Raw genomic sequence first — 23,936 nt, 5'->3', positions numbered from 1 at the left:
ATCATGTTAAGAAAAAAAAAGATTATGAGACTCAGAGACATGAAAGAAATGTATCAGATAAGGCTGAAGCAGAGAAAATGGAGTCTTCTGTTCTCAATTCTGAGGAAAATTAGCAATATTCCCTGTGTAGTACAGGCAGAGGTTTAACCTTCTAATTCACAAGAACACGTACCACACAAAGCAATTGTTGGCTTGACATAATGAGCTAGACAATTTTTTGTATCTGTTAAGAGAAAAGAATGTAAACATAGTCCCGCAGATAAGCAGTTTAAGATAGAATATTCATGTTGCTCAAAGGTTTTACCTCAGAATTAGGAAAAATAACTGGCTGTTAACCACTTTTATTGCCTGTGGTACGTGAATTAGGCACAAAGCCAGAAGACCTCCAACAGTGTTATCACTGCCTAATGGGAGAACATTATCTATCTCATGATTTGTAAGTATAACCACATTATTAATTTAGATGTGTGTGTGTTTTTTTAAGGATATACATTCAGAGCTCTAAAGAAATACTCTTTACTACTGGGCGCATAAGATTATGACCAGTGTATGACCTGTGCCTCATTTAAGGCACAAGAACGAGCATTTATATAGTCATACATTTATACAGTTTACATGGGTATGTTTAGTCACTTTGATTTTGCAGTTTACAAACATCTTTTTTTTCTACAGAAGCCAACCCTGCCTCTGAAACTCCGCAAGGGAAGTGCAGTTTCCACAGCGCCCTGAGTCTGTAATTCCTTAACAACACCTCCACCCTCAGCGGGCCGTAGAAAGCTCCGGCATCTCAAAACTGATATCAGAGCCGAATAAAAGTACTTCGTGTTAGTTATTTGCTCTGCAACAACAGGGCCCGGAGCGGCCCCCGCCGCCCCCTCACAGCCCGCCCGGGGCGAGGCGGCGGGCGGTGCCCCGCCGCGTCCGATTGACGTGCCTGTTGGCCAATCACAGCTCTCTCTGGAGGCTGGCGGCGATTCTATTGGCTGAGGAGGTAGCGGGGGGCGGGCGCAGCGCGGGGGTAGGGGTGTCTCCCGCTAGCCTGGGGTGCCGCGGGTCCCGCGGGTGGCACCGTGGCAGGGTGACACTGTGACAGGGGGACACCGGGACAGGGCGACAGCGCGGGGACAGGGCGGCAGGGCGACCTCTGCGGCGCTGCCTCTTCGCTGGGAGCCAGCGCAGCCCCTCCGCTCCTGCCGTCCCGCCGCTCCCGCTTCCCTCCTCGCCGCCCTTCCTGCCTCGGGGGTCGCCCGCGCTCGCAAAATGGCCGACGGGCGGGACGACGCTGCGGACCAGCTGAAGCAGTGGAAGAGCCACCGGGGCTCGCAGGTACGCGCCGGCACAGCCCGCTGCTCGCACCCCCGGGGCGGCGGGCGAGCCCTGCAGCCGGGGGGTTCCGGGGCATGCGGGGCTCGCTGTGCGCGGTGTCCCCGGGACGGCCTCGGCCGTGCGGCTGCGGCCGTGCCGGGGACGGCGGAGGGCAGGGGAGCTGCCCCGAGCGGCACGGGCGGTCAGCCCCGCTGGCCCCGAGCGGCACGGGCGGTCAGCCCCGCTGGCCCCGAGCGGCACGGGCGGTCAGCCCCGCTGGCCCCGGCATTTCCCTGGGGCAGCAGCGGGGCTGCGCCGCGCCCGGGCCGGCAGGGCTTTCCTTGGGCAGAGATAGTGTTAATTTTACTCGACTCAAGTCAGATCCTCGCGTTTCAGTTTGCTTGTCGCATCGGTAGAACCCAGTGGAATTGTAACCAGGGAATAATGCAAAAGATGAAGTGTGTTCAGCAGTGTTTGCTGACCAGGTTGAAGTGGATTTTTTAGACGAAAATTCTTCCCTGGGAGGGTGGTGAGTCACTGGCACAGGTTGCCCGGAGGAGCTGTGGCTGCCCCATCCCTGGAAGTGTCCCAGGTTGGACGGGTCTTGACCAGCGACCCGGTCTAGTGGAAGGTGCCCCTGCCCGTGACAGGGGTTTGGAAGTAAATGGTCTTCAAGGTCCTTTCCCACCCAAACCATTCTGGGATTCTGTGATTCCGTGAAGTGAATTGACTGAGATCATAAGAGCAGGTAACCAACAGCGTGGCACTCAGCCATCTGAAGATACAGAATATTTCCAAGATATTTGAGTAAATCTGTAAATGCTGCAAGACTTGGTTTCCCTCGTTCTTCATCAAATCACTGTGACAGTTTCTCTATGTATTTTCTGACAGAAATGTGTCTATTCCATTAAATGGAATATACTGGTTTAACTAAGCAGAAATTCTACAAGATGGAAGTGGACACCTCAGTTCCCACTGGCTGTATCTGTTAAGTCATCCCAATTTTATTTTATTCTGCTCACGTCTAAAAGGTGCTGTGTGAGAATTACCTGCTGAATTGTGACTTCACCAAGTCCCAGTGTGTGTCATAATAGCTCCTTTTTATCCGTGAGTAATGCTTTTTGTAGGGATGTCGGCTTTTCTGTAACATAGCAGCATTTGAAAACAGGCCAAGGTTAATTTGGAGATTTGGGAGGCAACCCAAAGTCTGCGTTGCATAAGGAGTCATGAGACTTGAAGATAGAAAGTAGGGGAGGACTTATTAGAATTTTAAAGTGAGTTGTATAAGGTACAAAGTATCAGTAATGCCTGCAAGTGTGTACTTTGATGTGTGGTGTTTACAACAGCAGTGACTAAAATTCTCCTGGCTTTGTTTCCTTTCTTTCTGTCGTGGCAGGTTGGGGCTGTAGCGAAATACAAATGCAGATTCACAAGTTCTTATCTTTCAAGGTTTGGGCTGTATGCAGCTCCCAACCATATGAAAATACAGGAATCAAACAAGCTCAAGCCCAAAAGTAGTGTGAGAATTCTTCTTACAACTCCTGTGTGGTTTTTTCCTCTCCCTTTACACTGATAGAACTTATTTTATGTGCCCCACAGGTTATCCTGGAACCAAAGTGAATATATCCTTCCATTGAAAAAGTAGATATTTTTAAATTCTAATGAGAATGGCAGAAAGGACCTTTCAGAAAATCTGCCTGCACAAACAAAAGAGACTGTACAGCCACAAAGCTGTTAATTTTTTTTATGGTCTTAGTTTCAGCAAGTTGTGGTTTCAGCAGCTACTGCGAGGAGTCCTAAATGTCAGCGTTAGAGATGAAGTGGATTTTAGACCTGTTGGGCTGGGAAGGGCTGTGTTACCTCTACAAACCTTTGCTCTTTGTTGCATGGCTTACAACTAATATGCGAAGGTTTTTTTTCTACCCTTAAGATAATGTCACAGATATTTTAAAGGCATGGGTGAATCAAAACATTCACAGGTAGGATACTATTGATAGGATCTGTTCACTCCTGCAACCTGTCCTGTCTTAAATGAGTAAGTCAACACAACAAAACCCTCAGTGCATCCATGATTAGAAAAACTAATATATTGGGTTTTATCTGTGAGAGGCTTGAAAGCTTTTCATCAGCAAAACTAGTGAATTCCTGGAACATGGTGGTGTCCTTCCAACTTTAATATGTGAAATGAAATTCTGATTCCGAAAGTTCAGCTAGAAATTGTAGTTGCCATTACAAAAGAAGATGATAGCCAAAACATAATAAAGTTTACTCATTTAAGGGGGCTAAGTTGTCTCCTATAGGATGTAATTTTGAGAACTTGAGCTCTTGGAGATGGAGGAACTTCTTGTACAGTCTGAACAGGTGGTTTTTCAAACTGAGCGGTGAAATTGCTCCATTTTAAATGAACCAGAGAAAACAAAATACAAGGTAGGAGGCACATGATAAATAAGCAGTGGAAAAACCACTGAGAGCAGTTTCTACTATTGAATATTTCTATTGACAAATCATAGATAATGTTTTGATTTGAGCAGATGTTGCTTTGACTTAAAATGCTTTAAACAAAGCTGAAGTGGAAACTTAACCTGTACATTTCTGAGCATCGTGGGCCTATTTGTTGTATATTGTCTTTTTAAATGTTTGTACACATTTCAGTGTAGATGGGAATTCCAGGCATCCTGAAGGAATTGAGTTTATGCTTATGGCTTTATGCTAACGAAGTGGTGAATGAAGAATAAAGAACTTGGATATTTTGGGAATGCAAACCAGCTGCAGGAGTGTGTGTTGCATATTAGCAAGGACACAGTGGAAATGCAGTTATCCTGCCAAATGTCTTTTATGTGGTTATTCAGGTAGCTGAGCTAAACAAAGTGTCTGTAATTCCCTGTATTCTCTGCCTCATCCAGAGCTCTGGGTGTGGATGTGAATAATTGTGCTTTCCCTGCCTTTGTGGGTTGCCTCTTGGGGGAAGAAAGAAATCTGTCAGGATTGTGTCTGTTTACAGTAATTAAACCCCTGAAAGCAGAACTTGGGTGGTCAGTGTGAAAACTGGAGCCCCCTAAAGTAGCTGATAGAAGAGTGAAGGCTTTTTCCTTCTCTTCACCATCCCTTTTCATCTGCAGAACTTAGAGAGAAGGAGAGCTAGTTATGAGGGGCTGAGGGAGTCTCTGCTGGTGTGTCCTGTGCTGCAGGTAGGATGGTGTGGATAGAGAGCCCACATGGACTCCTGGCAGTTTAGTGCAACATGTGACTGGGTTTGGTGTTAATTTGGGTGTTCGAGCTCACATTGTTGCAAAGTCTTTTCTTTTCTTTGTATTTACTTCTCTTCTGTTCTTCTAAGTCCCTTATATGCATTACCCTGGCTCCTGACAGTAAATGTACTCCAGGAAAAACTGGCACCTGTGACCTGATGGTCTCTGGAGCTGATGGACCTTTCTCGCTATGTTTTCTACAGCCCTCAGTAAAATAGGAGTGTTGCCTTAGAGGATTTTATGACCCCATATGTAATGCAGATAAAGTCCTTTAGACTGGGATTTTCAATGAGAAAATAGGAGTACACTCAGTTATGGTGCTAGAGAGTTCCAGCAGGTATTTCTTGAAGTTTCTTGGAGGTTTTTTCAGTTTCAGGATCATTCCTGCTGTACAAGATGCTGTTGCTCTGAGTAGCCTATAAAACTTGGGCTCTTAAAGTGTGGAAGGGAGGGGAAAAGGATGAATGTCGGTTATCTTGGGCAGTTTCTTTGTAAACAATAACAACGTCGGGCAAAAAAAAGTTGTGATTGCTGTCGTTTTGACAGGACATTTCCTGGCAGTGGGGCTTGTGTTGATCTTGGTCCTTCCATGGTTCAGGAGTCAGAATGATGATTCCTCAGGTGTTCCTGTTCTTTTCCATAGCTCTTCCAGACCAACAGTAATCATGGATACCCCCTTTTAGTCTTTTTGCTGTGTGACTGTAGCTCTTTCCTTATGCCTCTGTCCCTGTACTGACATTACCTCCTTCTTCCTCTCCTTTCTCCCTTATTATTTTCCAGCAGCTTTTTTTAGCTTTCTCTTCCCATCCCAATTTTTTTTGAAGCAAGATTGATAGTCTCAACAAGTAAATACTTCTGAACCATGGAAAACGTTCTTGGATTATACAAGACTTGAACTCTTGTTCTTTAACAGCCTGGGATGTAGTTAACACCTATATTTTCTGTGACTGCTTCCAGAAACTTAAGTCCTTTTGTTATGTAGTTGTTGATGTGACATGTAATGGTTGAACAGTCTGCACATTGTGTGGTTTGAACACAGAGGGCTGGGTTTGATATTTCCTGTCCCCTGCTTTCAGAAGCCAGATGCCTTGACCACTGGTGCTGGGAACCCCATAGGGGATAAGCTGAATATTCTGACAGTGGGGCCCCGTGGACCTCTGCTTGTCCAGGATGTTGTTTTCACTGATGAGATGGCTCACTTTGACAGAGAGAGGATTCCTGAAAGAGTTGTGCATGCAAAAGGGGCAGGTATGTTTAAACCTATGTATTTTCTTTGTGTGGAATCAGAGTTAAAAGCTTTCCAGGTAACATGTAGATTGTGGCAATAAATTGCATCATGTTATTTATAATTTAGTGTTATAATAAATCTGTATAAACAACAGTGCTAGGGCCTGGTTTAAAAAAAAAATCTCAGTGCCAAAACTTGGAAGTACTGAAAAATTGTTTAAAAAAATTAGGTAGAAAAAATGTAGTTACTTGATTTTTACTGTATTTGTTGCAATCTCTGCTTCCTCTGCCTGTTCCTCCATAGTATCCCATTCCTCTGGAAGGGAAGACATCTCTATTTTAATGTTTGTTTGCTTGTTATTTAATAGAGAATCTTGGCTTTGTCTTCCAATGTCTCTGTCTGCCCAAGTAAGCTGAAGATCTGATATTTAATTTAAAACCCCAAACAGTTTAAAATTTATTATTAATCTTAGAAGGGTAGAACTATCACCTCTGATTTTTGTTACGAGTTGCCCTAGAAGGAGCAGCATATGAATTTGTAATGTGAATGTACCTGGGAAAAGTTGCTCTGTGGGGGTGAGAAAAGTTTTGTTGCTTCATCCAGCTTGCAGGTGGACCAAAAATTCTGCAACACGTAGCAGGATTAAAGAAATAATAGAGATAAACACGCAGATCTTGGCAGAAGAGCATCTCCTGTGCTGCTGCTGAGAGCTGGTAACAATCAGTTAAGGAGCAGAGAGGGAGCACTGTGCAAACAGTGTTAAACAAGTTTCATTTTGTGAGAATAAATGGAGTGTTCAGTGCATGGAGATGAACTGTGTTTAAACTGCTGTATTCCCGTGTTTGCTGTTGACTTGAGGTTGTGTGTGGGACCACAGTAGAATAACAGATGAGTGGAAGGAAGGTACCTAGAGCTGATCTTTTGGAATTCCTGTTCTTCAGGGGCCTTTGGCTATTTTGAAGTCACTCACGATATCACCCAGTACTGCAAGGCAAAAGTGTTTGAGCACATTGGGAAAAGAACTCCCCTTGCTATTCGATTCTCCACTGTTGGTAAGACTTTAAAATTACTGTGTACCCTCTTCCATGTGTGTCTTGGTTCCCCTGATAACAGTGTGGAGTAGTTAAAGTAGTTTCAAATGCTTTCTGCCAACCAAGTCCTCCTCTGAATTTAAATAAAATAAAATTAATTAATAAATGAATTTAAATTTCATTTCAATTTAAGACCTTCAGCACCTTCTGCCTCCTTCTGTCAGAGCTCTCAGGAGACACTTTCCTGTCTGAAATGTGAGAGGGAGGGTGACCTACACTGTGTTTTTTCCAACAGAAAATCTGCTTTGTTTCTTGTTGGATCATAATCAACACTTGCACACTGCAGCTTAACACTTGGAAATTAAATACATGTAATCTCTTATGTCCTGGGAATGTTTTGGGGAGGAGCGATGTAACCTGGGCAAAGGAAAAGAAACAATCTTCCAGAAATAAACTCTGATTTTTTGAAGAGTTGAATACATAAACTAGCAAAATCTTAAATATGCTATAAGTTAAAACATGCATTGTGATCAATATCTTGTCTGATAGAAAAAAATTATGATTCATAATGTGCATGTTACTACTTTATCTGTATTTAAAAGGAATCCTAATGAAGATTCAGTTCTGGAAGTATTGGTTAGAAAAAAGTAGTCCAAGAAGGCTGTGTCACCAAAAATTCAGGGGTCCTGATAGAGAGGAAAGACATGGAGCTGAGTTTGATCTGGGGATGTTGCTGAAGGAGTTGTTGCACCCTTCCCTTCCCCTCCCTTGTTCTGTAGAACACAGGTTTTTCTAGTGAGACGGTGAGCATCCTACTTATTTCATCAGGATGTTCTGAACACTTCTGGAACGCTTGTGCTCAGCTGTTGTGCTCGGCACTTCTGCTCTGGTAGAATTTACCCATTGAAAATTCCATCCTGAACGAAGCAGGAGGAATTTAAAGGATTATAAACCTTCCATAATATTTTATGAGGCACGCTGGGTAGATTGCTACCTTCTCCACGAGAGCTTTCACACTGGGATTTGATGCACAGAAACAAATGTGGCTTTGGATGATTCAGCCTCATAATCTCATGATGTCTCTGTTAGTGATAATGCAAATTCCACTCTTAATGGGTTCATGTGGATATACTTGTTTTTCTTTCTTTTAACTTTAATGTTTGGGTGGGTTTCTGTTCACACTTTGAAGTACTGTTGAAAATATGCCTAAAATTCCTCGGTATAGAAAAGCTTTGAGTGGTCTGTTTTCAAGTTATGTGGGGTTTTGCTTACAGTTTGTATGCATTTCCTCTCCTAAGACTTCTGTGTGTCCATGTGTTTCTTCAAGCTGGAGAGGCTGGGTCAGCTGACACAGTTCGTGACCCTCGAGGCTTTGCCATGAAATTCTACACGGAAGAGGGGAATTGGGATCTGGTGGGAAATAACACTCCCATCTTCTTCATCCGGGATGCAATACTGGTAAGCACCAGGGATGAGGGGCTTTGGGAAAGAGTCCAAACGTTCATTCACACCTGAGAAGTAAAAACCGTTAAACTTTGTTACATGGTCTGAACGTTTTTGACTCGAAAAGATGTTACTAAATAGAAAGTGAATTTGAGAACTAAGGGTTGATTACTTATGCGATTTCGTACTTTTCACTCTAAACTTTTACTTTAAAAACTTCTTGCAAATTCTTTGTATTATATCTGGGGTTTTTTTTATCATTTAGTAAGTTTAACAGCTTTCTGTAAGATGTCTTCTAGTGTCTTTGCTTTCATTTATAAGTGAGATACTCAGTAAAGTTACACAAAATTGAAAAGATTTACCTCTCACCTTATCCATCACACAATGAAAAACTTCTTTATCTCTGAGCAACCTGTTTATCCTAAATGTAAATGCCTGACTTTACCCCAGTTTTACTGGTCTGTGAATGAACTGATTGCAGGAGGGGTGTGACAGTGGAAGGTTTTTCAGGGATCTTACAGATTTGTCTCAATTTTCAATGTGCTGTTCTTTCATTGTGAAACATACTGAAAAATTCTTTGTCTTGTTCTTGATCTCATATAATACCTTTTTGTTGTTTTTTTTTTCCTCCTCCACTTCCGGACAAATTAGTTTCCATCCTTTATCCATAGCCAAAAGAGGAACCCTCAGACTCATTTGAAGGATCCAGACATGGTGTGGGACTTCTGGAGTCTTCGTCCTGAGTCCTTGCATCAAGTGAGCTTCTCCTTTGACTTTGTGTAGTAAAATCATGTTATGAAGCATGTTTTTAACTATCTCTTCTCCGTGTTTGATTTAGAAGTCTATGTAGCCTTATTTATATTTGTAATTTAAATTATCTGTGCTTACCTGTTCTGTGCTGATGGGGAAGATCATGACATTACCACGAGGTTTATGTCTACTTCTTGTGGGCACAAGACTTCACATAGATTTAATTCCCAATTGTTCTTTGTGCAAAACCAAAGCAGTTTTTTCATTAGCACTCTTAAACTGGGAATTCCTTGAGGAATTTCTAGTTTAAACATTATCATAGCTTCCAGTGATACAGATTAAAGCAATAAAGAAACTTAGTCTTGAATGATCACCTTATCTTTGATCTCATGAACCCTTTAATATTGTTTGATCCTTCACTTTAGGTGTCTTTCCTGTTCAGTGATCGTGGAATTCCCGATGGTTATCGCCACATGAATGGATATGGATCACATACTTTCAAACTGGTTAATGCTGAGGGAAGAGCAGTTTATTGCAAATTCCATGCCAAGGTATTGATCTTTTTTTTTTTTTCCCCATTGATGTATTAGAGCTCTATGTCATGTTGGATAAAAACCATAAAAATGTTCTGTGACCTTCCCGGTTTAATTCAGAAACAACTTTGTAGTGCTTGGGCTCAAAAGGTGTGTGGTGTCCTTGTTTAGTATCAGTTGCATACCTTTAATCAGAATGATGGGCCATTTACTAGACTGTAAAGAACTCTTTGTGAGAACTGTCTCTTGTTATTAGAGCACTGTCAATGAACTGATTTTTACCTGGAAGGCAACTGCTGAATGAACTTAAACTACTGCGAGTTGGAACACAGACAGTCTCACTCTTGGATTACAAGTCTTGTTAAAATTCATCCTGATTAATGATTTTTGTAATGCTTTGTAACTGGTACTGTTGCTTTTATTGCTTCTAGACTGACCAGGGCATCAAAAACCTCTCTGTAGAAGAAGCAGGAAGATTGGCCTCTACTGATCCTGACTATGCCATCCGTGACCTTTACAACGCCATTGCCAAGGGGGACTATCCCTCCTGGTCTTTCTACATTCAAGTGATGACCTTTGAAGAAGCAGAGAGGTTTCCATTTAATCCTTTTGATGTAACTAAGGTACCTCTGATCCTGTTGTGAATATTCTGTTTCAGCTGGTTTAGGGAAGGTCAGGAGATAACGTAGCAAATGCCAGAACTGAGCTTATCTGTAAAAAAAGTGCCACAGTTTCCATGGAGTAGCACTGTTCTCTTACTAGTTCCTATCAGTAAGGTTAGTCTAGCCTTTTTATTCTTCCCTTCTAGTTTATAAATGTACTCTTCATTATATAGCCATGATGAGTCCAGTTCTGCAGGTGAAATTGCAGGGATGTTGTATCTGATGTGACTCTTCCTCAATGAAATATGGATAGGGCTCGATTCCAGAACTGGATGGCACTTCAGAATTGTGGTCTCAGATCAGAGAGTCACACCCTGAACCCTGTTGGTCTGATTTTGTCAGACTTCCAGCAGCTGTTCATAGGAATGGCCTGTTGGAAAATCCTCACATAAACTTTTTTTCCCTTTAATATTGCTCTCCCCAAATAGCTGAAGACTTTTTGAACCTGAAGATACTGGCTCAGGTGACAAGGACAAGGCCAGTTAGGATAGTTAAGCATTTTGAAGTAGCTGAAAACAATTGTGCCACCGGTTCCACCCACGAGGTGCATTCCTAGGCAGTTTTTCAAGCCCCTGCGGGTGTTTGATTTAAGTATTCAAGTGCTGAGATTATCCTGGGATGATGAAATAAGTTGCATTAATACTCTGTATTAGTTGCAAAAGACTTCTTAAAATAAGACATTTCTCAATGTTTGTTAGCAAAAAAGAAATGCAGGAATGGATTTTCTCAATCAAGGCTTAAATCGGGCCAATGCTGTCTGGCAATTAAGCTGGGTAATACTATAATAATGTTGGTTTTAATGTGTGTGTGTTGTGTCTCACAGGTTTGGCCACATGGTGACTACCCTCTCCTACCTGTAGGGAAGATGGTCTTGAACAGGAATCCTGTCAACTACTTTGCAGAGGTGGAACAGATGGCATATGATCCCAGCAACATGCCACCTGGGATTGAGCCCAGCCCTGATAAAATGCTGCAGGTAAACTGCAATGTGTGTAAGATTTGACCTGGTGAGCACTGTTTGCTTTGCTGTTAGTGAAAACATTCCTGTCCCTGTTTGTGTAGCAGCAGTAAACCTGATGGATCAAAACCAGCTGATTTATCTATTTAATTTTTTTGTGGTGGTGGCTTATTGATCACCGTTTGATGTGTTTGTGCAGAATTGAAATTTAAAGAGAACTAAAGGAAGAGAAAATCTGGAATTTAGAGGGCATCTGCAACAGTTATCGAAGTTGTCAGTCTAGGATGGATGAAACCATGGCAGCAATGCATATTTGTTCATGTTTTTACAGCATTTCTCAGAATTCTAAACTTTTCTGAGTAAGAGGTGGACTTTGGTGCTCTAAAATACAGATATAAATAATTCCTGATACAAACCACAAGTAGTATTGGATTTCTTACAGCTCAGAGTATTTGATAAGGCTCATTGCAGAGTCATGGGCATTTGCATGTTATGGTTTTTCAGATTACATCCAAATTGTTATTTCAAATTATATCTGTGGAAACAAGAAGATATTTTGACAGTTTTAAGTGGATAAACCCTTGAACCATCATGCAATTCTTTTTTGACCTCTCTTCACTCCCACAGACTTCACAATCAGAGTTAGTCTGTTGTCTTGGCATCTGTATGTCACCAGAACCGCTGCAGGCTCAGTTCAGTGATAAAAAATAAATGAAATAATGTTCAGTGCTGTGAATTGCCATGCACCCCTGCAGTGATCTCTCCTCTGTGTGTGATATTTTAGGGCCGTCTGTTTTCGTACCCTGACACTCACAGACACCGCCTGGGCCCAAATTATCTCCAGATCCCTGTGAACTGCCCCTTCAGAGCCCGTGTGGCCAATTACCAGAGGGATGGGCCAATGACTGTTACTGACAACCAAGGTAGGCCTGAAAATACCTTGCAATAATGATACTTGTGCATGGACTGCAGAATTCTTTTCTGTTCACTTCCCCAACTTCAGAATTCCCAGCTTTCACCACTCTTATTTGTGTATCCACTCTGTCTCTTGTCAGTCTTGTACCAGTTTTGAGAATCAAAACTTCCTGTAAAACAGAAGTTTGATTGTGTAGATTACAGAATATATTATCTACATCTGGTTTTTTAAGACTTTAAAGAAGCTCATGGGTGCTCCTTTCACAACTTCAGGCTTGTTTCCAGTAGTTGATAAGCCTTAATAAAAGGGGTTTTCAAATTAATGTGTGTAACTTCTGCTTTCTAAAAAAAGACTAAATTATTCTTTTTGTAAGCAAGGGGAGGTGGAGGGGGGGAAGCTTTTGGTACCTGGAAGTTAGGATGTTTGTCATCTTTACATCCTTGTTTAGAATGGGTGTACATCTCTGCTGTTAATCCAGGAAAGGAGAGTTTGGATGTTTGGATACAGGATGGGGAGCTTGTTTAACCAAGTAAAGCTTAAGATGTGTTAAAAAACTTAACAAATAGGCCTTTAAGAGAAAGGGGGGTTGCAGGAGAACACCTGCAGTAAAATTCATTCAGTATTGTTTGTCCCTAGGTGATGTTCCTTTAAAGACTTCTAGGAACATGCCTGGTAAAGGGGATTTAATTGAAGAAGTTCTAGATTAATTATTTGAAATGAAGAAATATGTCAGAGAAATATTTTTACAGAAGTTAATTACTACCTCTTTGTTTCTACTTATAGGCAAAATCTAATCTGAAAATCATAGAGGTGGCCTAAATGTCTTTGAGAAATCTATATTTGCATCTATTATATTTAAAGACTGATTTTCATATGCTCAGTCCATTTCATTAAACTGCTTTGCTTTTCTGATTTCCAAGAGATTGCGAAAGGCAAGAGTGAAAATGAAATGGAACTTCCCCTCTATTGAGCAGCTCATGTCTTGTCAGTGTTTGCCCAGTAGTGACTCTTTTACACCTGAGAGTAAACAAGGATATACTTAAGCTGTGGCTCATGCCAAACTATGTGTTCCCTTGGGCTAGGGATTCTGACACCTGCTGAGGGAGGAGAAGGAAATATTTGAAAAACAAGAACTTGAGAGCAGCTGCTGTTGTCCAGGAACAGATAATAAGTTTATTTTTATGCAGTTCTGTGTGTTTGTGTTTAAAATACACCCACTGCATAGGGAAGCTTATGTTCTTCTGAGCAAAGAACGTTGTCTTCTGGCTTAATCTGAGAGTGCTGGCATCTGATTGTTTGGGCTTTTTGGGGGTTGTTTTTGTCTGTTTTCAGGTGGTGCCCCAAATTATTACCCCAATAGCTTTACTGGTCCAGAGGATCAGCCCCAGCTCAGGGAGAGCCGAATGTTCATCTCAGGGGACGTGCAGCGCTACAACAGTGCCAATGAGGACAACGTGACCCAGGTGTGGGGCATGGGAGGGCAGGAGGGGTTTACAGGGTGACTTCAGAGAATGTTAACGGTGTCATGCACACGGGGCTCCTTTCTGAAGCATCTGGGCTGAGCTGAAGGTCTCCACACAGCACAGTTTCATGAATAACTGACTTGTTGCTGGCAGGACAATTAGCAAATTCTCCCAGGCCTCTGCCATCCATATTTTGGGCATCAGTATATAAAAGGCTGTGACCTGACTTCTTGCCAGTAGTATCTGCAGATATGCAAACTAGAGTATGTCAAACCATGATCCTCAATTCCTGAATTAGATCCTAACAGCAATATTTGTTTTCATTAATTCTGTAAGCAACAGTTAGTTCAAGTTAGAACCAGAGGGAATGGGTAGCAGGTTTGCCAAAGGAAAACCCTCACAGGCTGGTTGCCTTTTGAGTTTTAAGTATTTTGAGTATTTTGAGTATTTTCTAACTACTTGCTTTTGGGAATTTCCAAATAACCCTTTCTTTTTTTTCCAATGGCAAGGTCCGGGAATTCTACCTCAAAGTGCTGAATGAGGCAGAACGCCAAAGGCTCTGTAAAAACATTGCTGAGCACCTGAAGGATGCACAGCTCTTCATCCAGAAACGAGCTGTAAGTGACCTCTTTGGTTTTCAACCTTGGCTCTTTATTCCAGCTTTTCTCCCAGTCCAGTAATTTTGTCAAAATGGCAACGTGCCTAAGGGAAGGAAGATCAGGGATTCTCCGATAAGGCTGGATTTCTTCTTACACAGGAATTCTCAATATAGATGTGCCTATTTACATAATATAAATAATATGTAAGGTGTTAAAATATCCTTTTCCGGGTGGGAAGAATGGGGTGGATATTGAACATTTAGGATGTGTTTAGCTCGGTGCTTCAAAAATCAGCTGACTGGCAGTGTAATGTTTTGCTCTAAACAAGGAAAAGGCAGTGAGGGGCAGGGAGGGATTGGATCTTTATCCTTCCCAGTGCAACTTGGTTTAAATTGGGAGTGAGCTCTAGAGTGAGACAGTAGAAATAGTGATTCAGGATGTTCATGTCTCATTTCTGGCTGGTCAGAGTTAAACTTATAGAAAAGGGTTTTCATCCTCCTTTTCTTCCTTATGATATAAATACTGCTTGTAAACCACAGAGCAGAAACATGGTAAAGAACATGTTTGAAATGGAGGAAACAATTGGTGTTGCTTTTTCTGTTCTGTCTTCCTGTTTAGGTGAAAAACTTCACTGATGTTCATCCTAACTATGGTGCCTGTATCCAGGCTTTGCTGGACAAATACAATGCTGAGAGTGGGAAAAAGGTATGGGTTTTGTAGTTAAATTTTGATTGGCTTCTCTTGTAAATCCAGTGAAATGAGAAATTAGTCTTGATTCCCATTTGATTTAAAGGCCAGAAGTCAGTGCATGTAGAATTACAAAATAAGGACACATCACTCCAATAACGCTCAATTAAATGTCGATTACCAATGATGTGCAATTACTTTGTGTCAGCTGGGGTTTGTAAGGCTTCTGGAAAATAACTGTGTGTGACCTGTGATGTGTTCAGGGTAATTACCCCTCTTTGTAATGGTAATGAAGCATTTCCACAAGCCTCACTCCAAGGAACCACAACATTGACTCAAGTACTCGTTTTTTCCCTGAAGTTCTTTAACTTTAACGGTGCTGTTGTTTATTTTTAGGATATGATTAGGACGTATACACAGTCCACATCTCGTGTGTCTGTCAAAGAAAGATCCAACCTGTAAAACATCCTGCAGAGGTTTGCTCTATGAATTTTGCATCCCTGCAGCTGCAGAGGAACCTGTTGAACACGTCCATGAATGTAGCAGATCTTGGCCCAGAACACGGGAGTGTTCTCAGGTGTGATTTACTGAGCTTGCCAGTGCTTTAATCTGTATTGGAAACCAGGTAACAAGCTGATGATCCTCTCCACAGTGCCTTTCAACACCAGTGCTTTACTGCTTGATACGGTGGTTTTAAAGGCAATTCAGGGTTAGAAATTCTCTTCTAATCAAAATGCTGTCTGATTTTGTTGTGTCAAACTTTCCTGGCTGAATCACACAGTAGGATTTCTGTAATGACACTGTGATTGTCCTTATGGATAAACTTGTAATGTTAAAAAATTGATGTTACTCAATTATTACTTATAAAATAGTTATCTGTATGGATTTGTGAATGCATCCTTGAAATTTCAGTTTGGGCCTTTCAGAAGTAAAATGTTGTGCAGTACTTTGAGTAAAATGATGGTAGAAATGAAGTTCACTACAGAATTTAATCTGAATACAGGTAAATTTTATCCCAATATGTATTTTAAGCTAATCTTTGCTTGCTAATCCTTGGTTGGGATATAACTGACATAGGGGACATAGGAAAGGATATTTTCTTATTTTATACACTCTCCAAGAAATTTGATTACATCTTACAGTCCTTTCAGGGGTAGGGAGGTAAATTGTTCTTTCTAATCTGTAAGAATTTACATAGAAAAATAATGAAATGCTGTTTGACAGATTAACCTCCAAATGCACAGATATTTTTATCTTGGCCAAATTCAAGCTCAAGGCCTTTCAAAGTTATTCCAAATGATTCCTGAAATTCTGTTGTTTTACTGCAATAATCTGATATTGCTGCTTCTGAATCAAGTCAGAACTAGTTTTCAGAATAAGACTTTAAAATGGAATGTTCTTATGAATGTAGGTGTCTAGAAAATACGGATAACACCTGATTTTAGGCATGTTTAATGTTACCTAATACAATCAGTGTCCAGGCTTAATACAGAGCATTTCAGAGCCCAGCTACTAACTCTTAACTCAAGCAAATATGATAAAAACATCAAATCATGGCAGTTTGGGGGTCATTTTTCAATATTCAATGCACTTTTGGGTCTGTCTTGAGTTGTATTTTGAATAGGATTATTTCCTGGTTTGGCAATTAAGTGGGAATTCCCAGGAGTGATGGCAGATAAGATAAAGAAACGTGCATACTAAGTGCTGTTCTATTAAATCAGAAAGCTATTAATTAAAATTAAGTATAAAGCTACTTGTTCTGCAAGTCATTTATCTACTAACATATAGTGAAAAATCATCTGGTATAGAGGTGCAGTAAAATAATATGAACAGATAACCTGCTGTATTCTGTAATTCCATTGGATTTTTACCTGAGCAGGCAGGTGGGAGCTGAAAGAGCACGTGATTAGGTGGGAATATTTCTTGCTGGAACATTGAATCCTAATGAGTTTTGGAAAAGAATAAACAAGGCCTAATCTTAATTTTGGTTGTGTCTGCTAAGTGAATTATATTGTTGTCTTCTTTTACTTCTGAAATAAACTGAATTTAAAAATCTCTTGGCAACCTGTTTTCTGTGCAAATGTCTTCAAATTGTGTGTTTTAATCTGGTTCATAACTTCATCAGGTTTTTTTTGGAGATGGTGCAGAAGCTGTTGAAGTTCTGGGTAATTGGTATCAGTTTCCAAATGTAGTTATTTTGTTCCTAAATCCCTACTTTTTCTTTCCCAGGTAAGGAACTGTGTGTCTTGTTGTACATTGTGAGGTATCGTGCCCATAAATAACTGTCATCAATACCTTCTGCTGTCATTTAGAGTAGTTCAGAAATCAGGCTAAAATTTGGATGATGGCAAGTTAAAGAAGAAAATCAAGCACCAGGGGATGAGGAGGAGAGACACCTTGTGCAGTGATGAGGAGACGTGGGGTGGGCTGGGTGGGTTGTACGTACATTTTGCAGCTGCCTTTGTTCTGAAAACTCACATTTCAACCACACAGTTGTGCTCCAGTGACCTGTGCTGTGCTGCCAGACTGGCCATGGCAGGTGTCACACAGAAAACTTGGCTTTTTCAGAAGGTGCTGAGAGGGTGGGGTAACACTGGAGGAACAATAATGCTGTTTCTTCAAACAAATGAGACAATAAATCCATTTACAGCTACTTACTGTGAGGTTTATAGGCTGTTGACGTGGCACAATCTCAAACACAATGATTTTGGGGTTTGTTCAATTAAAATCAAACATTCCCATGACAGGTTGTGTCATTACAATTTTCAGTGATCTGTAGAGGAGAATTTCTCAATGTTTTCTTATTTCTGTTTTATTTTGGATGCTTATCTGTAACAGTGGAATTGGTAATGAATTTGAAACTAATGTTTTGGAAATTACAGCTTCTCCAAGAGTTCCTCTCCTTCTCCTGGGCCTTTATTCCTAGGTTGTGTTCCCTTTCCCAAAATGTTTGACCTTGAGTATCCAAGAAACCTGAGCAGATTCCCAAATACCATTTGTGGAGGTGAGCTGTGTCAGGACATGAGTGATTTCATGGGATTGCTACATGTCATCCAGGGAAGAAGGCTGAGCTCGGTTTGGATCAGACTGTTAACTGCTTTAAATACTGTGGAAAAAGGGAATTGGGGCTTTCCTGAACCCAGCTGGCTCGTTGCCTGGTGCAAGCCACGAATGGGAATGCCTCCCAGGCAGTGTGTAGGTATCCATAACTTCAGCATCCATCCAACCAGTCATGTTGATTTGCCAGGTATTGTTCCTCGTCTTGGAGAAGAAGGCTGTTTGTTCTCTGCAGATCTGATCCATAAGTTCTCGGTCAGGCAGGTGTGTGAGTCACCATTTTCCCACCAAATGCTCCCCTGAGAGGGTGGGCAGGCCCTGGCACAGTTGCTGTGGCTGCCCCTGGATCCCTGGGAGTGTTTAAGGCCAGGCTGGACAGGGTTGTCTGTCCCTGGTTGCTGCAGGGGGTTGGTAGACAGCCCTTCTGTGGCTTCCCTGCACTCTGAGTGTAGTTTGGTGTGGGGTTTGGGGCTTCAGAGCAGCCCTGCAGGAGGGCAATCAGTCCAGAGATGCGTTGTGTGTTCTAATCTCCTCTTGATAGTACATTACATGAGGATTTGCAGTGCATGGTAAAGCTTGACCTTCCCCCCAGGCAATATTGTAGAACTTAATCTGAAATGATGTTTGGGCTCAGAACTGTGGGGTCAGGACACAGGTCATGACATGCAGAGGTGGATTTGAGCATAGCCTGGACTCTGTTGACATCGAGGGTGCAACCCAAGCAGCTGCCTAAGGCCATTTTGGACAGATCTGGAAAGGAACTAAGGCTCTATTCTGATTATTTTACATGAAATTAAGGCAGTTGTGCCAGGTTTGTGTTTCAGTAATTGCAGGATTCTAACTCAGTTTTTGAATCCAGCCTAAGAGCTGAAGACTTCTGGTCTGTGCTGTGCCATCGTCTCACAAACAGCTGTTTGAGGTACACACAAATCTCACATTCCTGTTCTGTGCCATATCAATGTACTTTTCCTGTGGAAGTTCCTCTCACATGAAAAATCCTGAGGTTTTCTTGTTCAGAGTGATCTCAGTTGTGGGGGTGGATCAGTCAGACCGAAGGATATTCCTGAAGAAGCCCTGAGTTCGCAAGAGCTGTAAAAGGGTGCACAGTTACACACTCTGGGAGAGCAAATCAAGGCTGAGCAATGAGGCAGGGGTGTAAAAATAACAACTGAAGTGTATCCTGATGGTTCCCTGTTAATGGTGACACTTTTACAGCCTGGATTGCTGAGCAGAGCCTGGGGTTTGGTTATGTGATGAAAGTTTGGTCTTGGTCACGCTGGAGCTCCACCCAAAGCCAAACTCCAACCCCAGAGCAGCTGGAAATCTCCCTGAGGAGAGGTGAAAAGCTGGAAATCTCCCTGAGCTCTCAGGAGCTGGACTGAAATTTATTTTTGGGTCACCCACTGAAGCTTGGTAAATTGAGAGTTTTAATGCCTTTTTAATGAAAAAGATAAAATAATTTTATGTTCTGCCTCCCAGACCAAAGTAGCTGAATTAAGGAGGTTAAAGATGACCATGATTTCTTATGAAACTCAGAAATTCACCTTGATCTTAATCCATTTCGTTTAAATCTTTACAAGATTATAAAAGGCTTTTTGCTCAGTTGGATCTTATAATTCAAATACTGTAAATCTCTAATGGACCAAGTCAGAAAAAACCCTTCATTTCATGTTTCATACCGTGATAAAGCAGAGAAATGCTTTGTATAGATTTGCTGTGTCAGTAAATGCCAGTGTTTATTCTTTGCTCGTTTCTCTCACGTTTCCCCATTTTAAAACTTTGACCGGTACTGGGGATTTTGTTTTTCTTTTATTGTTTGTTTGTTTGTTTTCCCTGGTTCAATAATTCTCGTCTCTGTTGATTCAGGATTGGCACACAAATGGATACACTTCCCTACAAATATTGGGAAAGCCAAACTATCATATGATCCTATTTTCCACACTTAAGTCTTGGGAATCCTTGACCTTGTGCATGTATTTTGTAAGAATTGTTGAGGAGGGATTGCTCAGACGCTCTGTTTGCAGACCAAGTGGCAGCTGCAACACTCCCCAAACAGACTGAAAATACAAAATGCCCTCAGCCAGCCTTCCCTGGGCTGGGAGCTGGGCAAGCTGGCAGCTGTAAGCCTGGCTTGCACTTGTGGATGCTGCAGGATCGCACTGGAAGCGTGGGAAAAGGGATAACTGAGCTCGTGGGAGTTGGTCTCTCTTATCCTGTACTTGGACTGTGCTTGTGAGAAGCTCTCCAGGAGATGGAAACCACTGGAACAGCTGAATCCAAATACTCCTTTCTCTCTTCCCCTTTAGCTTGCTTTGTTCCATCTGCTGCAGTCACTGCACCCTCACTGCCCACGTCCAGCCTTCTTCTTCCTTCCTCCTCACTTTTACACAGCTCTCATTAAACTTGTTTCCTCACCTTGGCATTGCCTTGAGAGAACAGATCAAAGGAAAACGTGCAGGATAAATTGCCTGTTTGGCCAAACATCCCTCTTTGTTGGGTGCTGGAGGGAACGTTTGACCCTGCCTGAGCTGAGGGCTGCACGACCTGTCCCAACCACCTCTGCTCAGCCCTTAAATTACACACCACCAGCTCTGGCTGAAGGTGGAACATTTAGCAGAAATTTAGTGTATTTTGTCTCACTTACATTTTTCCTTCTGATCTTTCTGTTAAATCAGGCGGTAAGTCTGGTGTTATTTTTTTGTCTAGCACGAGGTGAGGGGGAACATCAAGATTGATGTGTATGAAGGAGATGAAAAGATGGAGCTCTGCTTAATGAAAATGTGTAGAAGGAGATGAAAATATGTAGCTCCTGCATTGTCTACAGAGCCTTAATGCTCTTGATTTGGTGAAGGCAATTTGGAAAAGTCAAGGATGAAGGAATCTGCTCACTTTTCCTGCTTTGCTTGTTTCATGTGTGCAGAGTGCATACTTTGCCTAAATGCTACTCCTTATTTAAAGTTAAATAAGTTTCAAGCTTCTTTTAATAAGATTACACATCTGGTAGGTGTATGTGTACAAGTTTGGGAGGGCTGCAGGATGAGCAACAGTTTCAGCACTTCCATGAAATAAACACAGTGATTATACTATAAAAATGTTGGCTAAGATCTGTCAACATTTGATCTGGCACAGTTCTTTGTTAAAATATTCAAGATTTTAAAAAAACTATTTGCTATGCGGCTTTATAAAGTGCTTATTTCATTTATTTAGTATGTCTGGTGTTATGAGGTGTTGTGTGTAAAATGAAATTTGTGATGCGTGTTCTTGTTTCTTAAAACAGGCCCTTTTCCAGAGAGATTTTATTGGAAAAATATTTTAAATTTAAATACTTTCAATTGAAACTTTTCACTGTTATTTCCAGTGGAAACTTGTCTCTCCAGAACCTCTGATTCCAAGATATGACCACTGGAAAAGAGCAGAATTTGCCTTTCAGAGTTGCAGGAATCAGGGATGTGTTTTAGAATAAGTCAGTTAATATTTGGTGGTATTTTCACCACTTGGAGAAGATGCTTTAGTGGTGGTGCTTATTGTGCTTTCACTCTGTTCTCATGTACCATAACTGCTTTACAGAAGAGTTTTTGGGGGGGGGTTTTTGTTTGTTTATGCTCTTCTCTTGGGTTGTATATCTAATTTGTATGTGTTCCCTACCAGCTTTGCAGAATCTCACTCAGCTATCAGATGTTTTCCCGAGGGAATGTGGGCAGCCTCTCCTCTGGGGCTGATTCTGGTAAGATTGGTCAAAGATAACTGGGGGAAAACTTGGCAACCCCTCCTGTTTGCTCTGGCATTGATCCATATTGCTTAGGCTTTATTCTGTATTTATCCACAGCCCTTCGCCTCAGTCCCACTCAACTTTCTTGCACACCTTTCCTCATTTGTGCTGAAAACATTTACAGCTCTCTTTTTGTAAATTGCATTTTGACTGCAAGTTGCACCGAGAGCCCAGTGACGTCAAAGGTACAAAAATCAAATCAGGATCTTTAAAATCAGGCTTTTTGTCTACCCGATACATTTTCAAAGGCTGCTTGGGGTAATTTTGAAAGACTTTTTAAAGTAGTGGAAATGAGTTTGTGAGTAACTGATACTGCTTGACTCCTTTACACAGAGTTTTTGGGAATTGCTGCTTTTACTGCCATAGGCCAGGAGTCAGACTTTGTGCTGTTAACCTCTAAACATAATTGCACGTTTTCCAAGGCAGAAAATGGTTTGATAGCAAATCTCTTGTATGTTCTGGCTGCCTGTGCAGGGGTAAAGGTTTGTAAGTAGAAGCCAGTGCTGAGCATGGCACATGTAGTCCAATCATTGCACAAACAACACAAAGTCCATTCATTATATCAGCAGAGGCTTGTTTAGATCTTACTTTCTGCCTTCTGAGATTTCTGTTTCTATGAACTTTACATTATTGTCAAGAGTGGTTGTAACTGCTGATACTCGGATTTTGTTGTTCCCACAGTGCACTTTCCAAAAGCTGGTGTTTTATTTCAGGCTCTGAGTACTGTGGAACTCAATTTAGACAAAGATCATGCTCTCTTACTAATTAATGGAAAGAGATTCCCTCGTCTCAGGGGTGATTCAGGCACTTGGATCAGCTTCTTTCCCTGCCTCACCTTCTGCCTGGCACAGCCAAAATCTGAGTCCACTCAGGTAATTCCATTTACCCTTGAACTCCCAGAACTGCTTTAATAAGCTGGAGCTTAATACTTTGACACACAAAAATGCACATCTCCCTTGAGGCCTTGAGTCTGGATCCTGTAATTTTATTCCCTTATGGTGTATGGCCCTTTACTGAGTCCAGCTGGCTGAGGCTGCTTTAAAAAGGTGCCAGGATCTTGTCTGGGATTAAAACCAGCTTTGCATCATGACCAGTTCACGTGGCTGCTGTTCCTGCAAGCCAGACTTGCATAAGCAACCATCCAACTCTCCCCTTTTCCCTGCTTGCTTGTCCCACCTTCCTCACCTGGTTTTATTTGGAATCCAGACTCTCAGCTGGGAAGGGCAGCTCTCTGACCCCCAAAACATCCCAGGGTGCTTAGAAACACAATGCAACTTTCTGAATAAGCTCCAAAAATTGGAATACAAACTTCTCTCTCTGGATCAAGGATTAGGAAGTAAAAAAATGCATTTTACTTAATTCAGTGAAAAAAAAAAACCAACAAAGACAAACCCAAACAAACAAAAAACCCAAAACAAAACAAAAACCAAAAACTCAAATCCATTTTTTAATGGATTAGGTTTATGTTTACACACACTGAGAAGAACAGCTAAGCAGAGCTGACATACCATGGAGAAATATTCATCAACTGCAGAAATTCTGAAATTGGTTCTATCAATTATAAGAGCAATTTAGTAATTAATTATAATTGATGTTTATGATTGATATGAATTATATTGGAGCCAAATTAATGCTGTGTTTTGCAAAGCCTCTGAACTGAGGTTTCTCAGCCTTGCTCAATCAAATATTTTATCTGCAACTTTTTATTTGGTTTAGCTGCAACAGCAACTTTTCTATTTGACCAAAGGTCTGTAAATAACTTATCTTACTTTTGGTTTATCTTTCTCTAGTATGATCCTAGTTTTTACGTGGATAGGAGTACCAAGCAGTAAAATAAGAAATAAGTGTCTCTTAATATATAGAATTGGTGTAATAGTAGCAGCTTTGAGAAGTGAAGACAAAGAATGTGGCTCGAAAGAGTACAGGCATCAAGTTTGAGAACAGTAATGGAAACACATTTATATTTATTTATTTATTAATTTGTCAGTTCATTATTTTTACATTATTCAACTCATTTGTAGTTTTTTATAATTTATTATGATTTAAACACATCGCTGGAACAAATTCAAACTGCAGTTTCCAGTGACTTCAAATAAGCAAACGTTGTACTGAACATTAAACCCCCCACATGAGGAGAAGCTAAGAGAACGTGGTCAGAGGACTCTGCCATGGAGTGAGGTGTGTGCAGCTGCACCAGTCCAGGCTCAGGAATGCTCAGGCACATTGAGCAAAGAGCTGCTCCCTGTTCCAACAGTTCACCTTCTGCTTGCCCTCCCCACTTGTAACA

The 23,936-nt window shown here is 41.4% G+C and overlaps 1 protein-coding gene across 1 annotated transcript; it reads left to right on the top strand.

Moving 5' to 3' along the window:
• Nucleotides 1–1,063: 1,063 nt before the first annotated feature.
• Nucleotides 1,064–16,878, top strand: CAT (catalase). The gene is made up of 13 exons (XM_050335215.1): nucleotides 1,064–1,326; nucleotides 5,630–5,801; nucleotides 6,723–6,833; nucleotides 8,140–8,270; nucleotides 8,907–9,011; nucleotides 9,431–9,556; nucleotides 9,970–10,161; nucleotides 11,024–11,176; nucleotides 11,943–12,081; nucleotides 13,407–13,537; nucleotides 14,047–14,154; nucleotides 14,755–14,841; nucleotides 15,220–16,878. Exons 1-13 carry the CDS (start codon nucleotides 1,261–1,263, stop codon nucleotides 15,283–15,285), a joined length of 1,587 nt encoding a protein of 528 aa, XP_050191172.1. The 5' UTR covers nucleotides 1,064–1,260; the 3' UTR covers nucleotides 15,286–16,878.
• The last annotated feature ends 7,058 nt before the right edge of the window (nucleotides 16,879–23,936 follow it).

The sequence above is a fragment of the Myiozetetes cayanensis genome, unplaced genomic scaffold (genome assembly GCF_022539395.1).
Source record: "Myiozetetes cayanensis isolate MyiCay16 unplaced genomic scaffold, myiCay2020 scf6-25, whole genome shotgun sequence".
NCBI lineage: Eukaryota > Metazoa > Chordata > Aves > Passeriformes > Tyrannidae > Myiozetetes > Myiozetetes cayanensis.
Note: the sequence above shows the minus strand (reverse complement) of the source record. Positions and strands in the feature narration are given on the sequence as shown.